The sequence below is a fragment of the Papilio polytes genome, unplaced genomic scaffold, assembly GCF_000836215.1.
Source record: "Papilio polytes unplaced genomic scaffold, Ppol_1.0 DF823399.1, whole genome shotgun sequence".
Classification (NCBI taxonomy): Eukaryota; Metazoa; Arthropoda; class Insecta; order Lepidoptera; family Papilionidae; genus Papilio; species Papilio polytes.
The window spans coordinates 1105567-1119133 of NW_013525805.1; the positions used below are offsets into that span (position 1 = coordinate 1105567).

At 35.1% G+C, this 13567-nt stretch overlaps 1 protein-coding gene across 1 annotated transcript in view; it reads left to right on the top strand.

Annotated features, from left to right (window-relative positions):
- The window catches only part of LOC106104722 (sodium channel protein para), a 25113-nt gene extending 11707 nt beyond the window's left edge, over window positions 1–13406 (top strand). The window contains exons 21-38 of the mRNA XM_013284852.1: window positions 7–71; window positions 240–413; window positions 1513–1675; window positions 3261–3448; window positions 4166–4370; window positions 7060–7182; window positions 7457–7572; window positions 7706–7847; window positions 8121–8389; window positions 8488–8661; window positions 9968–10090; window positions 11333–11455; window positions 11646–11840; window positions 11925–12170; window positions 12309–12579; window positions 12692–12996; window positions 13106–13309; window positions 13380–13406. Coding sequence (XP_013140306.1) covers window positions 7–71; window positions 240–413; window positions 1513–1675; window positions 3261–3448; window positions 4166–4370; window positions 7060–7182; window positions 7457–7572; window positions 7706–7847; window positions 8121–8389; window positions 8488–8661; window positions 9968–10090; window positions 11333–11455; window positions 11646–11840; window positions 11925–12170; window positions 12309–12579; window positions 12692–12996; window positions 13106–13309; window positions 13380–13406 — 3113 coding nt within the window. The remainder of the gene's footprint in view (window positions 1–6; window positions 72–239; window positions 414–1512; window positions 1676–3260; window positions 3449–4165; window positions 4371–7059; window positions 7183–7456; window positions 7573–7705; window positions 7848–8120; window positions 8390–8487; window positions 8662–9967; window positions 10091–11332; window positions 11456–11645; window positions 11841–11924; window positions 12171–12308; window positions 12580–12691; window positions 12997–13105; window positions 13310–13379) is intronic.
- The last annotated feature ends 161 nt before the right edge of the window (window positions 13407–13567 follow it).

A 13567-nucleotide genomic window follows, 5' to 3' on the forward strand; every position in this document is an offset into this window, starting at 1 on the left:
CTCTGTTTATGGCCCTTGATCATCATGATATGGACAAAGATATGGAAAGAGCGCTTAAGAGCGGCAACTACGTAAGTTATTTTTCATTGAACATTTAAATCATGAATCCTGGGTTGTATAATATTACTTTTCATGCATGTTGACACTTGTATATCGGAACTATTATTTATGTACATAAGATACATGATTATAATTGTTATTGTGATGTAGGATATAAAATAATTTGATTTGTTTTCTAGTTTTTCACAGCTACCTTCGGAATAGAAGCTATGTTAAAATTAATAGCGATGAGTCCAAAGTATTACTTTCAAGAAGGCTGGAACATCTTCGATTTTATCATTGTGGCATTATCGTTGCTTGAATTGGGACTGGAAGGAGTTCAGGGTTTGTCTGTGTTACGTTCGTTTCGACTGGTAAGTTATGCAAATATTCATTTTCCACCACTGATCTTTATTGATATCACAGATTTAATGACTATCTTCAAATTGCAGCAACTTTAACATCTCAGATTCTTATAAATTATTGTTAACCTATATTTTTAATCTTGAAACTTATTATCCAGCAAAACTGATTGAGATGGATAAGATTTTACGACAGTTTTATTATGTTTTTTTAGTGAGAATTATATTATTGTTGTAAAGTGTTTGTCAACTAAATTTTCAATCTGTATGTAATGTGTGTCACATGTGTGTTAATATGATAAATCCCATACACTAACAATGGTTTTATGTAAATTTGTGCAATGATGTATTTTCAGCTTCGTGTATTTAAACTGGCTAAGTCTTGGCCGGCGCTAAACCTTATTATATCCATAATGGGTAGGACCGTGGGCGCTTTAGGGAACTTGACCTTTGTACTTTGCATCATTATATTCATATTCGCGGTGATGGGAATGCAGTTGTTTGGGAAGAACTATACAGGTTCAATTTGAAAGAAAATTTAGCATCTCTAATTAAAGAACTCAGCTTCATTGTCGATTATTAAGCTTCACACTCCCTAATAATTTACACAGGGCTTTGGTAACCATCTCATAAAGGGCGAAGAGCTCGCGCAGTGGCTTTATAATAACTTGGAGAGGCCATCAAATGGGCCCCAAGGAAATAAGTTATAAAGCTATACACGCAGCTTGGGATCATGAGTTGAGCTTTGCATCAAGTATATTAGATGTGATATGCAGCTTCGCTTACTCTGGGTATTTTGATCAGGTCGTCCGTTGATGGGATCTACGACTTAATAATTTAATAAAAAAACAACAAACAATAATATTTCGATCAAACGACGACGGAACATAAATCCCGATCATATTAATAACGATTGCACACTTCGTTAGGTTACTCCAGCACACATTTGCATATTTTTATCAGATTCAGAATCACTTACCTAAGGGGGGGAGTGCAACATTTTAAGTGAATGTGAGTGAGTGATTCGGGGTCCCCGGTGCAGGCTGTAGCATAGGTGAAGCGCCGGTGAGCGAGCTTGTGTGACGCCTTGTTTCACAATTTGTAATTGCAGCTTCGAGTTTTCAAATTGGCAAAGTCATGGCCGACACTTAATTTACTCATCTCTATAATGGGTAGGACGATGGGTGCCTTGGGCAACCTGACCTTCGTATTGTGCATCATTATTTTCATATTCGCGGTGATGGGTATGCAACTGTTTGGAAAAAATTATGTGGGTAAGTGGTATTGGTGGGATGTTGCATGTTCGTTGGTGTTTGAACTTGGCGGCGCAGGCCTAGCGGACTGCCAGTGAATGTACTTCGTGTTACCTTACAGTAGGTTATATCTGCTTGCTTAAAACGCAGTTAATTGCTATTCAAACTCTTTTATCTTAACATAAATGTCTATGAGTTAACTTTTTGGTTTCTATAGCATGATGGCGGGTCTCCCAGGGGATTTAAAATGTTTCTGTACTTTAGAAATCTTATTAGATTGTGAAATACATTCACTGAGTTCATGTAAAGTGTGGACAACTATTGGGAAATTTTCTGCAGTTATTTTCGTTGTTTTCTCTCCACACTTTAAGCAGGCCCCCGCCATGTTTCAATAGTACTTATAATGTGTTGGTGTGCGTCACACTGTAATGCTCAGTTTCCTGTTAGAAGATTGGCAAGAATCAATGTGGTCCTTACAAGTGAGCTTTTCACTCCAATGTATCTGTATATAAATTGTTTATCTGTATACCGGTCTCTATGCCCCCAAAAAGGCGCCTCACTTGTGAAACGTTCCAGCTAACTACTGCTTCTTTCATCTTTCTTCTTTTGTGCACACACCATTGTCGTTCTACTTTAATTTATAATTTCTATTTACTTCTTTAAGCGCTTTTACCTCTTTCTTGCCTTGTGATGTGAAGTAAGTGTCTTGTATTGTTATGCACGTAATTAAACATAAGGTATATTAATATTTATCTATTATACTTGGAACCTTATATGCACAAATATTCTGCGCATGCTTAAAGTGCACTTAGCAGTGAAAAACAGTCGTAAACGTTTGAATTCAATCACGATAACGAATAATATTATTATGAAAAATACCAAACTTATGTATAAATACCGCTGCTGTAGAGATCGACAAAGAAAAAGACTGCTAAATTACTGCTAAGTGTATCTTAATCGTTGTTTATTCGTTGTCCTAGTAAAGCGATAAACGCGATTTGACCTAAAAACATTTACAATAGTATGTATCTTTGTCCTATCTTTTTTATCGAGGTGAAATCTTCAATCTTTGACCTAACTAGTCGATGTATTTCGTTTAGTCCCGTCATATTGCAGTACCGCGTTTTTCACTTTCAGGACAACGGGTAAGGTAAAATGGCTATAATGCTTTACTCAATGATTATAGTAAGTTACAAATGGAAACATAAGACATTACATTAATAACTAGATAACTAGATAACTAAATTAATAACAATTTGTAGTATTTTTGGCAACATAAAATATATATTGTAAAAAGATAACTGTCTTATGCTTACATTTTAAAATATTGTTCGTTACTTATTAAATTGTGTATGTCCAAATTATGCATATTTACAGTGTTTTTGCTATAAAAGTAAGATGTATTTTAACTAATCATAACATTTGGCTGTACTCTATAACCGCAAAAACATGGCATTAAATACACTTGGATTCCTACAAGTGCTCTTAAAGTATGCACAAAGTTTGAATTAATATACCAAAACTATATTACCGAATAATTAGCAGTTGATATTAGGAACTAAGTAATGTTTAATTGTATTTTAATTGCAACAATGAATATGTACAGATTACGTGGACCGTTTCCCCGACGGTGATCTACCTCGATGGAACTTTACGGATTTTATGCACAGTTTTATGATTGTGTTCCGCGTGCTCTGCGGAGAATGGATCGAGAGCATGTGGGACTGTATGTTAGTGGGAGATGTCTCATGTATACCATTCTTCCTCGCTACCGTTGTGATCGGAAATCTTGTGGTTAGTATAACTTCCATTAAAAATTACATTAAGCAGTAATATATCTACAAATATATCGATGGGTGGCTATTTGTTTTTAGCGCCATTGCGTTAAATGTTCAAGAGAGCCATTTAAAGATTTCATTTTCAGAAAAAAAAACATAAAATCCTTTAAATAATTTCAATTGAAAGTATTTCAGACCGGTTCTAGATTGAAATTACTATAATTCTGCATATTTCATTTAATCCACTGACTATTAATTACTGCTAATTGTTGGCGCTTCACACAGGGCTACTTAAAAACGACACCTACATTTTGATTGTTTCAAGCGCCACAAAAGTGCTCTGATCTTTATGAAATCCGGTTCAAACGACGCAGAAAAATTCGTCGCTTCTGTATATATTATAGCCAAACAAACTTTCACCCGTCGATATTATCATCACCAGCTCACTATACGTCTCCACTGAGGGATTCGGACCTACCCTTAGTATGACTAGACTTTAGTCAACCACATTGCACTGCGGTTTGGTTGACTTCACACGTGTGTTTGTTTTTATTGGCCGATACTTGCAGGTTGCATCACAATGTTTTCCTTCACCGTTAAATAGGGAAAATGAAATTGCTCTGGTTTTCCTTCAAAACGTATAAATCTTTCGTAGTTTACCCATTGATGATTACTGATTTTTTCAGGCACTTAAATGTAAATAAAGTGTATTAAAAGATGTAACTATTTGCAGGTTCTTAACCTTTTCTTGGCTCTGTTGCTCTCCAACTTTGGTTCATCGAGTCTGTCAACACCGACTGCGGATCAGGACACGAATAAGATAGCAGAAGCCTTTAACAGGATATCCAGATTTATTGATTGGGTGAAGCGTAATGTTGCCGACATTCTCAAGCTGCTGAAGAATAAGCTAACTAACCAGATAGCCATACACGCTCCCGGTAAGACGTGTACCGCTGTGTCGTATTGTGTCGCATGTCTGTGTGTTTGTTTGCAGATTGCTAGTATTGATGTTGCCTTTTATGTCAGCTACTACAGTTATATTGAATATGATTGTGATACTAAAGATTTTTGAAGTGTAGAAAAATGCTAAAGGAAAGCCTTGATTGATTTCAAAGCAACTTTATGAATATACTAAATGGTTTGTAATATGGAGATTAGTTCAGCTGAGCGTACTGACTGTATAACAAACGGCATGATTTTAATGTGTGTTGGGTGTTATAACTTTGTTTTCTTGTTTAGCATGTGTAACACAGGGTTGTCACTAGAACAAAAATTCTCAACAATTTTTAAGTTTTAAAATTAATATCTAAAGTGACAGCCCTATTTGAACTGTGTGGATATGTATTGCAAATACTTGATACATGTCACCACTGTGCGTTGCTTGAGCCCTTGCAGTCAAGTGTAGATACTTCAGACCTTGTTTTATATTTCCTTGTCGATACAATTGGTGTTATAGCTAATCATTTCATTGTAAATGTGAATCTCCAATATAGTGTCACTTATGATTTCGTCTCTGTTATTCTCTTTGTGAAAGATAGAGACAGAGCATCATTCGAAAGTGTCACCTCATTGGAAATTCACGGTAACAGTTGTCAATTTAGTCACGATCATATAATGAATAGCTCATATCGTGTAGTTTTGACAGTTTTTTATACTGTTCATAAACAAATGTGGTGTTGTAACATTTACTTTTGCTCCTGTTCAACCCTAGCTTCACTTAAGGTCAAATCTTGTAAATTATCGCTTAAAGCCTGTTACACACGCTCAGTTTTGTCTGAAATACTTAAGCAAATAAATCCAACTGAGAACCGTTCAGTGCCAAAAACGTTATCTGAACAATCCGATTCCTCTGATAAAAATGTCTGATAAAACGAAGTGTGTATAACGGGCTTTATATATAGTAGGTATACGTTGTTTGGTGTTTATATTAGATTTAATGAATATTATAATTTAATAATTTACAAAACCATTTAACTTTAGATCATAGTACGAATTATTTGTACTATCAAAGTCAATAGGACAAGATACCATACGCAGTGATAAAATAATTTCAGAAAGTATGATCTCAACTTATTCGTGACTTAATTGACGAGGTTTATTTAAAATTGCTTAGTTTTGTGATTTAATATGGTTTTATGTTAATATTCGATTCTTAATGGAATCTATTGCTTTGAATGTATGTGTATTGCATGTGTATATTAAAATTGTGTATGAGTTGTAGTTGAAACTAATTAATATATTTTGATACAAGTATCATATATGTTTGTTAAAATATAATTGTAACACCAGTTTCTATGTGCCAACAAAAACAGCGTTAAATATAATATATGAATAATAATTATCATGAAAAGAATTGCTTTGGAGGACGAAAAGCCGGTGCTCGGCGCACTACGGGAGTCATAATAAGTAGTTAAACATTTTGAACAAACAAACTACAACTCATAGATTGCTTAAAAATAACCTAACGGTAACAAGGTTGCTGCATTAGCGACAGCAGCAGGTACCCGAAGGTACCTCGGGAGTACAAAAAAAAAAGACCCTATGGGAGTAGGATAAGGCAGGGGAGATGATGAATTATCATGAGAAGACTACAAAGCTGCTGAAAAGATCGGTGGCTCCTACGTAAATTATTCTAAGCCACAATTTTGCGATATACAGCTTGTTTTTTTTATTGAACTTTATAAATTCTTTATCGCATTAATGTTTAAAATAAAAAAAATATGTTTTCAACATAAGACAGTTTACGTACGAGCCTTATTAAATTTCGCGTGTTTATTTATTTAGAGGAACTTAAATTATAATAATACTAAGATTAGACACTTCGTATCTCCATTATTGATTCGTGCGAGTTCAGGGCGTGTCGCTAGTATAATATGTGACTGCAGAAACAATCCAATTACTTAAGTAAATTAAAGTGTTTTGAGATTTTTTTAATAATTTTTTTGCTTTTCTAAAAATTCCGTCGTTATTCTGAGTGATATCCCTTATCTTTAAACATTATAATCTTATTTGTATAGTTTATTTCATATGCTCATATTTTATCATATCTTATCTTTATTTATCATAATTACTTGTAATTTAAATCTATATATTTTACGACAAAGAAACTAGTTTCGAGGAACTTTAAAAACATATTTTTGTTAAAAGAAGAGATGGAGGAGGGAGGAGGAGATTTGTTTGTAGGATAGAGATATTGGTACGAATGTTTTAATTGGTTTATTCTATAATAAGCTTTCGCCCGCGACTTCGACCGCGTGTAAATTAAAAAAAAAACAAACGCGAGTAGCCTATGTGTTTTTCCAGTCTATCCTCTACGTCTATGCCAAATTTCATCGAGATCCGTTCAGCCGTTTAGGATACAACCACTAACAAACATCCATCCATCTAAACTTTCGCATTTATAATATTAGTAATTGTTCTATGCATAGAAGCTGGTGATAATTTTAATGAAACTATAAAATTCATAAACATTTTCATAACTAAAATTGTATTGACTTGGGAACATAATTTAAGTTATTTCGTCCTGGTCTGATTTCTATGCTTGGGTGCTGGCGGCGATCACGTACGGTGGAATGACGTGAAAATTAGGCTTAAAGGCGGCTTTATGCGGCCGCTGTGTATCTTCAGAGCGAGTGGACAATGAACTGGAACTTGGCGCTGATATGGATGATGGTGTATTATACAAAGATAAGAAGCTTAAAGATCAAGTGGAAGTTGCTATCGGTGATGGAATGGAATTCACAATACCAGGTATAAATTTGATAAGTCAACGTTTGTCAGAATACGTTTACGATTAGGCTCTCAGTAGACAAGAAGATGTAACTACAAGTATTCAAAACCTGGCGAGTTTAGACGCCGAGGCTTAAGTATTAAAATGTCATAGAGGTTCATAAATAGTATACAATAGTTTTAAAGATTTATGTTCCCTTGTGAATGAAGGACTTTACAATACTACTTAGAGTCGAATGGACATTTAAGCTTTCATTTACATTAAGAATGAAATTGTGCTTCCCTCTGTTTGCAGGAGACAACAAATATAAAAAAGGCAAACTTATGTTAAACAATATAAACGCAATAACGGACAATCACACCGACAATAGAATAAACTGTGAACTCAACCATCATGGGTATCCTATACAGGTATTTGTCTAAATATAAAAAATGACTAATTTTTAGTACCAGGAATTTGATTTGGCACGTTAAAAACAAGAATTGTCGTAAACCAGACGTGCCAACTCAAACACCGAATACTGATAAATCACGATGTTATTAGGACGACGATACGATCAGCCAAAAATCTTACGGCAGTCATAAAATAAGATCTTTCAAGGATGAAAGTCACAAAGGTTCAGCAGATACGATAGATGGAGAAGAGAAGAAAGATGCTAGCAAAGAAGAATTGGGCTTAGAGGAGGGTAAGAATTTTTTAAATGACCTTAAAAAAGTTTATCGTGCAAGCAATCAATTGTTTGCAATCAGTTTTACGCTATCGCAATTTGTATTAACAAAATATTATTTTCATCATTGCTATCAAAATATTTATGATAATTCAATTATATACTTATGTTTTATCTTTACTTATGACGATTATAGTCTTTGGAGTTGATTTTACATGAATTTAGTCGAAGATTATAACTATTTTGAAAAACCACAATTAGTACGTAATATAACTTATGGATATTTCACAGAAATGGTTGAAGAAGAGGAAGACGGTAAATTGGATGGTTTAGGGAAACATGATATCATAGTAGCTGCCGACGAAGACGTAGTAGACGATACGCCTGCGGACTGTTGTCCTGAACCATGTTACCAGAAATTTCCCTTCCTGGCTGGCGACGATGAATCACCTTTCTGGCAAGGCTGGGCTATGCTGAGACTCAAAACTTTCAGACTTATTGAAAACACATACTTTGAAACTGCTGTTATTACTATGATCTTACTCAGTAGTTTAGCTTTGGTAAGTTTCTGGTTTTTAACTTATTGATTTACACAGTGAGTTATTTTTTTGTACTTTATTCTAGACTTTTGCTAATAAAATCGTGATTATCTTTTCAGGCATTGGAAGACGTTCATCTACCGCACAGACCTATCCTTCAAGACATCTTATACTATATGGATCGGATTTTCACAGTCATATTCTTCATCGAGATGTTAATCAAATGGTTGGCGCTTGGCTTCCAGAAATATTTCACTAATGCTTGGTGCTGGCTCGATTTCATCATCGTCATGGTAAATAATCCAATTATCTATTTTTAAACCGTTATCATGTCAATCATGCGTAATAATATTATAATTTAGATTATTTCTTAATAGTTAAAGAACGTCTGATTAAATAATTACTGAATTTAATTTATAAAGAGGTAAGATAGAAATTTAAAATGCAACAATGATCCATTTACAGTTTTGATTTAACTTTATAAAAAGAAAATGTCAATCATAGTCAGAACTTTAGAAGAGACTCTGATTGAATGATCTGCAGCTTAATTACAATAAGTAGGGAATCTAGAAGTAGGTAATTTGAATGACAAGTAATGTCGCGGTAGTTGTCGCTCATAAACCACGGGGCCGTGATGGCGGGCGCGGACGACATCCCCGCGTTTCGCTCCATGCGAACATTGCGTGCGCTCCGCCCCCTTCGCGCTGTCTCCAGATGGGAGGGGATGCGCGTGAGTACGCGCTGTCGACGCATCGTTTGCCGTTTGCCTACCCGATATGATCCTTAACGCTACACATTGATTGAACTAGCATTCTTATTTATTTTAACATTAATTACTTAACTGGAAATTAAAAGTTTCTTGTACTTAAAAGCATCAATGTGCAACGTTACCAAGAAGCGTAAGCTTTGATTGTTCGATGTTATCTGCAGTGGAGACTCGGTTCCCGCTGACTCGAGCTGTTGATGTCTCAATTGTTGTTTGTGTTTCGACGTTTGCTTCTATCCTCTCTGATGTTCAGTTTGAGAAATTCTTCGCTAGATACTTTGTTATCTACATATAAGGACTTGCTGTCAATCAATAGTTATCCAAATGCATGCCTTTTTTTTCAGATGTAAAGATAACTTAAAGACCTACTCTGAATCTGAATGCTATTATTGTGATAATTCTGTGTAAATAATTTGTTTATCCTATGTTTTTTCTAAGTGCGAATGAGATATCAGAGAAACTATAAAATATTATTATATTTTCGATCGTTTCCCTGATATCTTTAGTGTTTATCTCGATGTACCTAATTATGTATATGTGTGTGTTCATTGTGCTTTCCTGAGCTTTTGTTGTCCTGACCGTTTTTTAGGAATGCATAGCATTACTTGATTTTGGTTTTCATCTCGTCTTCTACATTTATCTTTCTACAAACTTTTCTCAGGCATTGGTTTTTGGTCGTTTTCGTCATCCAAAATTGGATCACTGATAAATCGTTTTTTATTTTCCAGGTCTCGTTATATCAGTTTAGGGTAGTCCGAAGCGAGTGTAGACTTTTAAGTTATTAAAATCTCTATGTTCCGTGTGTTCTCAAATTGCATGTTGAATTTCATCAGGTCTCGCTTATAAACTTCGTAGCGGCGCTTTGTGGCGCTGGTGGCATTCAGGCGTTCAAAACGATGAGAACCCTGCGCGCACTACGCCCTCTCAGGGCAATGAGCCGTATGCAGGGCATGAGGGTATGTACGCCTGCGTAGGTCGCTACTTCACTCTCGACACGACATGCCCCTCCAAGATACTCATAGTCTTACTGAAGTAAAATTTCTAACTTACTGTACTAAAAACTGTCTATTTCGTTTATACTAGCTCTGGTGTAAGATCATCAGATATCGCTTGAGTTTCGAAAATAATGTACAAAAATTTCACTATAGCACTATACAGAAATTAAATTAAATATACAGAAAACTAGTGTAGAGTCATTGTAAAATATTTGGTACGAAAATATTACATTTGCTTATTCATATAAATATACTTACACACACCAACACTAAAATCACTGCAAATGTCGAGTTCACAACTTACACTTTTCATTATAACTATCAGTAATTGATTATCATGTTTGTAGTATCTTTGTCGAAGTTGTTTCGAATTCATAGCAGTAGTCGATTCGATTCTTCAACAATAGGGGAATCTTTTTGACGATGGCACCCTGGAATGGCTTAGTATCATCTTGATGCGTCTCATTCTTTTAAAGCAGTTCAATAGGTTTCATGTCGACGATTGTTTCATGTCATCTTTTGGTCAATTTCTCTCGAGTATATTCATAGTTTTAGAGTTTACTTTTGTAGTTATGTAATGTCTTATTTTAGATTCTGCACTATAGATTATCCTTCTTGCAAGAACATCGATTTTCGCGATCGCATGTCTATTTGAGTATGTATTATTTGTAATATCTTAGCCCCCTGTTTATAATTGTTGCCTGTTTGCATGATTGTGCTTATATTTATGTCTGTTTTGCATGTATGTTTGAAACTATTGCAGCTTAATATGTTACACAATTATTTAAAACAGTAATAATTCATTTAAATAAATCAATTACAGTCATTACACCGTAAGTAGTCTAATCGAATTACATTTTTTTAATAAATTAGAAAATACCTTTTTTATTTTAACAAGTTTATGCTAATTATATATTTACGCGACACGAAAGTAAAACCATTTTTCACGATAAGTGAACCATCGCTTGGTCATGATGATGTTAAAATAATTGCAACAACATTCATTTGTTCTTTTTTTATTGAAGACAAGTTTTTTTTTTTATTGTAATTCATTATAAGTTCACCCTCAACGCCATCATTATCTTTAGCGTTCAATCGCTTTTGTGTAAAAGTCTTACCTTGGTTTTACTTCGTTGTCTCTAACTATACTTCTGACACTGTATGAGTGCGTGCGCGCCGTTGACGTCGTTGTTTGGTGTGCAGGTGGTAGTGAACGCGCTAGTGCAAGCTATACCATCCATCTTCAACGTGCTGCTTGTGTGTCTTATATTCTGGCTAATATTTGCGATCATGGGCGTGCAACTGTTCGCTGGAAAATATTTTAAGGTTCGTAACACGCATACTTTTTATAACACTTTCCGTAGACTACTCATTGTGGACGAAAAACTAACTCAATAACAATTGCAGATTAAGTTTTGTCCCACAAAACTATAATAAAAAAGTGCCGTTCTATTTTAATAAAATTTTAAATGTGTGCCAATTTCATGTATAAATTTTTCTAATGATCAATTTCCAGTGCGTCGATTTAAACCATACAACGTTGAGCCATGAAATTATACCCGACCGGAACGCTTGCATATTGGAGAATTACACGTGGGAAAATTCACCGATGAACTTTGATCACGTGGGCAAAGCCTATCTGTGCCTGTTCCAAGTGGCCACTTTCAAAGGCTGGATACAAATAATGAACGATGCTATTGATTCCAGAGAGGTAACTTCAATGTTGTCTAATTTAGTTTCGACAATCACAAGTTCTGTCTTAATGCATATGAAAATAAATTACATTTTTTTTCAGGTGGGACGTCAACCTATTCGAGAGACCAATATTTACATGTATCTATACTTTGTATTCTTTATAATTTTCGGCTCTTTCTTCACTCTTAATCTATTCATTGGTGTGATCATCGACAACTTTAACGAACAGAAGAAGAAAGCTGGAGGCAGTCTTGAGATGTTCATGACTGAGGACCAGAAGAAATATTACAACGCAATGAAGAAAATGGGTTCGAAGAAACCTTTGAAAGCTATTCCTAGACCAAAAGTAAGTTCAACACTAAATTACTTATTAATTTAGTGGTGTCAGAGAAAGTTCTCTTTTTCTAAAGAATAAATATTAAATTCCAATGTTGCGATAATTTACTCAAGATTTTCAAGTGAAATCTCTATGTTATAATTTTAGTGGAGGCCTCAAGCGATTGTGTTCGAGATTGTGACTGACAAGAAGTTCGACATGATCATTATGTTGTTCATTGGTCTGAACATGTTGACGATGACGTTGGACCATTACCAGCAATCGGACACCTTCAGCGCGGTTCTAGACTACCTCAACATGATATTCATAGTCATCTTCAGCTCAGAATGCCTTCTTAAAATATTTGCTCTCCGTTATCACTACTTCGTCGAGCCGTGGAATCTCTTCGACTTCGTCGTTGTAATGTTCTCCATTCTTAGTAAGCAATATCTTTACCTCTTTTATGTTGTTGTTACAATTAGTATTTTACAGTTGTAGTTATGCATATGACCTTAAAGAGTAAGTTAAAGTAGTTATTTTTTAACTTCTAGGTTTGGTGCTGAGCGATATCATAGAGAAATACTTTGTATCACCCACTCTTCTGCGAGTGGTGAGAGTAGCGAAAGTAGGTCGTGTGCTGCGGCTGGTGAAGGGTGCCAAGGGCATACGCACGTTACTGTTCGCTCTCGCCATGTCCCTACCAGCCCTCTTTAACATCTGCCTCCTCCTGTTCCTGGTCATGTTTATCTTCGCGATATTCGGAATGTCTTTCTTCATGCATGTCAAAAACAAAGGCGGCCTTGACGACGTGTACAATTTTAAAACTTTCGTGCAGAGCATGATCCTGCTATTTCAGGTATGTTATAAAATGCATACAGACACTCCAATTTTATTATTTGTATGTATTGATAAAATTAAGTGGGTGATATATTAGAGATAATGTGCTGATGCAAAACATTTTTTAGATGTCAACTTCTGCCGGCTGGGACGGCGTGCTGGACGGCATCATTAATGAGGAGGAGTGCGACCTGCCAGACAACGAGCGCGGCTCGCCTGGAAACTGCGGCTCGGCTACCATCGGCATTACCTATTTGCTGTCCTACCTTGTCATCTCCTTCCTCATTGTCATCAACATGTATATCGCCGTTATCCTCGAAAACTATTCACAGGTAATATATAGACATAGCATACTGAACAATTTGTTTCCTTCGGTGCTTTCTGTGTAAAGTACTTTGTCAGTTGTCAAGTTTAGTACGCTACAATTAATGATTTTGAGGAACTATCACTATTGATATCTATATATCGTTAGTGATAATCATATGAAAAATGTTTCAAATGAATGTATATATTTTTTTAATCTCTTTGGTCATAGTAATATTTATTATATAAGCTAAAAGATGTAAAAAACGATTGACATGACATACATC